General features: G+C 40.0%; 1 protein-coding gene across 1 annotated transcript; it reads right to left on the bottom strand.

Annotated features, from left to right (window-relative positions):
• Positions 1 to 1,257: 1,257 nt before the first annotated feature.
• Positions 1,258 to 1,791, bottom strand: LOC113782259. The gene has a single exon (XM_027328157.1). The coding sequence runs from the start codon at positions 1,789 to 1,791 to the stop codon at positions 1,258 to 1,260; it is 534 nt and encodes a 177-aa protein (XP_027183958.1).
• Positions 1,792 to 2,419: the final 628 nt, after the last annotated feature.

Genomic DNA, 2,419 nt, shown 5'->3' with positions numbered 1-2,419 from the left:
CTTTTTCCTCTCACAAGTCACGACCAAGATGAAGGAAAATGAAGAAAAATGAGCCAACAAGAAAGATAAAAAGAAAGGAAAATGTCTTGGTCAAGACCTTGGTTAGATTTTTGACAAATGGTTTAATCACAAATATCTCTCTTTTCCTTAGTCAATAATGGTGGCTAACTTAAGGGTTAATTAAGAGCTAATTAGCTCAACTAAAACAAGGAGATTAGGGTAATAAAGTGGTGGTCAAGTGGTGTGTTCAATCGGTAGTGAACGGTACATGTCGGTTCAAACCGATTTTCCTTAAATCGCGTGTACTAGGGTTTTATCTTATGATTAACTAACTTATTATTCTCACTTCTAATCACACACTTAATATTATCTAAAACTCACTCTTAATTATCAAATTTAATACACATTTTGTACCGAGTAATCACACTTCCAAAAGACGTAAAAATCCTCGTTTACCTTAACGATGGAAGTAAAGGAAAAACCCTTGGTTCTGTGATTAATTGTAACTATTGAGAAAGTGAATAAGTAGTAAAGTTATTGTAAGGTAATAAATTCCAAATAAAAGGAAATTTTAAGAAAATATAAGGGATTTTACGAGTCCTCACACTCTCTCCCCCTTAAAAGAATTTCGTCCTCGAAATTCATGCATATATCCGTAAATAACTCATGGTATTTTTCTTACATGTCATTCTTTAGCTCCCAAATCTCACCATTAGCCAAACATGTAGCCAAACAAGGGAAAACATGAATTGTACCTTGGTGGTCTAAAGCATATACTCTAGCTGGCACTCTGGATTTATCCCCTCCTCTATTCGGTTGTTTAGGGTTTGATGTATTGGCTGGTTGGGTATCGCTAATCAGTGGACAATTGGCGATCTGGTGCTCAGTACTTCCACACCGTAAACACTTTCGAACCTTTCGCCAGCAATTAGCTTCTGTGTGGTTGGATTTTCTATAGTATCCACAAGATACTCGAGAGGCTGGGGTCTGACCTCCTTGCAAGGCACCTCTTGCTTGCCCCCTTCCACCTGAGGCCCCTCTTGAAGTAATTTTCTTAGGTGTCCCCAAAATTTCCTCACCACCATCTCCTCGACCCATCTTAGAGGGTGGCCTATCTAGATCACCTTAGTCTTGTCCTTGACTTCCACCAGGTGCACCTCTCCTTTTTGCATGAAAAATTCTTACTTGTGCCCTAGCAATTTCTATTCTCTGGATTTTCTCCAGAACCTCCATAAAAGTATTAATTTGGGCCGCCGCCTAAGCCTCCTGTATTTCTACATTGAGTCCCTGTACAAACCTTCTAACCCTCCTTTGCTCCGTAGTTATCAATTCGAGAGCAAATTTCGATAGTTTAGTGAACTGAGTCTCGTACTCAGATATACTTAGGGTTCCCTGACGGAGTTTAATAAACTCATCCTCCCTCTTTTCCTGAACTATCGGTGGAAGATATTTCTCATTAAACTCCCGCACAAAATTCACTAAAGTCCATGCAGTCCCCTCTCTTTTCCATTTAGCCCTAATTACATTCCACCAGGTCCTAGCTGGTCCCTCAAATTGAAATATAGCGAAATGCACCTGCTTATCCTCCGTATAGTTTAAGGTAACGAAAATATTGATCATAGCCTCCAACCACCTCTTAGCTGCCTCAGGGTCCGGTCCTCCAAGAAACTTAGAAGGAGAAAACTTTTGAAATCTCTCCAGGGCCCTATCTTGTCCCATTTCAGGGTCTCTAGGCTGATTAACAGGGGCTTGACCTTGCTGCTCTACTAGTCGAGCAAGAATATTAGTCATCTGTTGAATCGCCGTTGCTACCTGATCCCCCCTACGGCCTGGGGTCCAGGTTGTGATTCAACTGTTTCACCTCTTTCCTCTCTCAGTTCCCGTACTGGTTCTTGTGCCTGTCTAATCTCACTGCCACGGCTAGAATCGCGTCCTCGAGTAGTTCCACATCCTTGATTCCGCCTACCCTCCATACCTCTTTTGAACAATAGCCGATATAAGTATAAGAAAAATAAAGTAGCTATAAAGTTCGATAAAAGCATTTTCAAATCATAAAGTGGAAAATAATAGAACACATTAAAAATAACATACGTTCTTTCTATACATGTCATAGCAATTCACATTTCCTTATGGAACATTAACTCCAGGTATTGCTCAAGCACAACACTTAAGCAAAACTCGAAAAAGTATAACCAGATATGTACACTTGCGTACTAAGAGTCCCAATTCTCCCTAATATATTCAATCTATCCCCAAGTTCAGACTATTCGCATTCCCTGTGACTTGGCCTTCTCCATCCATACTCATTCTAATATTACTCAAAATATCGACTTATCATAACGGTATCATTCTTTGGTACTCAGGTACAAGAATTCAAAATAAGATAATTCACAACTCGAGTTGGCCAGTCCCCAAGAGT

This window comes from Coffea eugenioides, chromosome 9, assembly GCF_003713205.1.
Source record: "Coffea eugenioides isolate CCC68of chromosome 9, Ceug_1.0, whole genome shotgun sequence".
NCBI lineage: Eukaryota > Viridiplantae > Streptophyta > Magnoliopsida > Gentianales > Rubiaceae > Coffea > Coffea eugenioides.
Note: the sequence above shows the minus strand (reverse complement) of the source record. Positions and strands in the feature narration are given on the sequence as shown.

Excerpts from the sequence above, each read along its gene's own strand:
- LOC113782259 (XM_027328157.1), bottom strand. The coding sequence starts at position 1,791 with ATGACTAATATTCTTGCTCGACTAGTAGAGCAGCAAGGTCAAGCCCCT.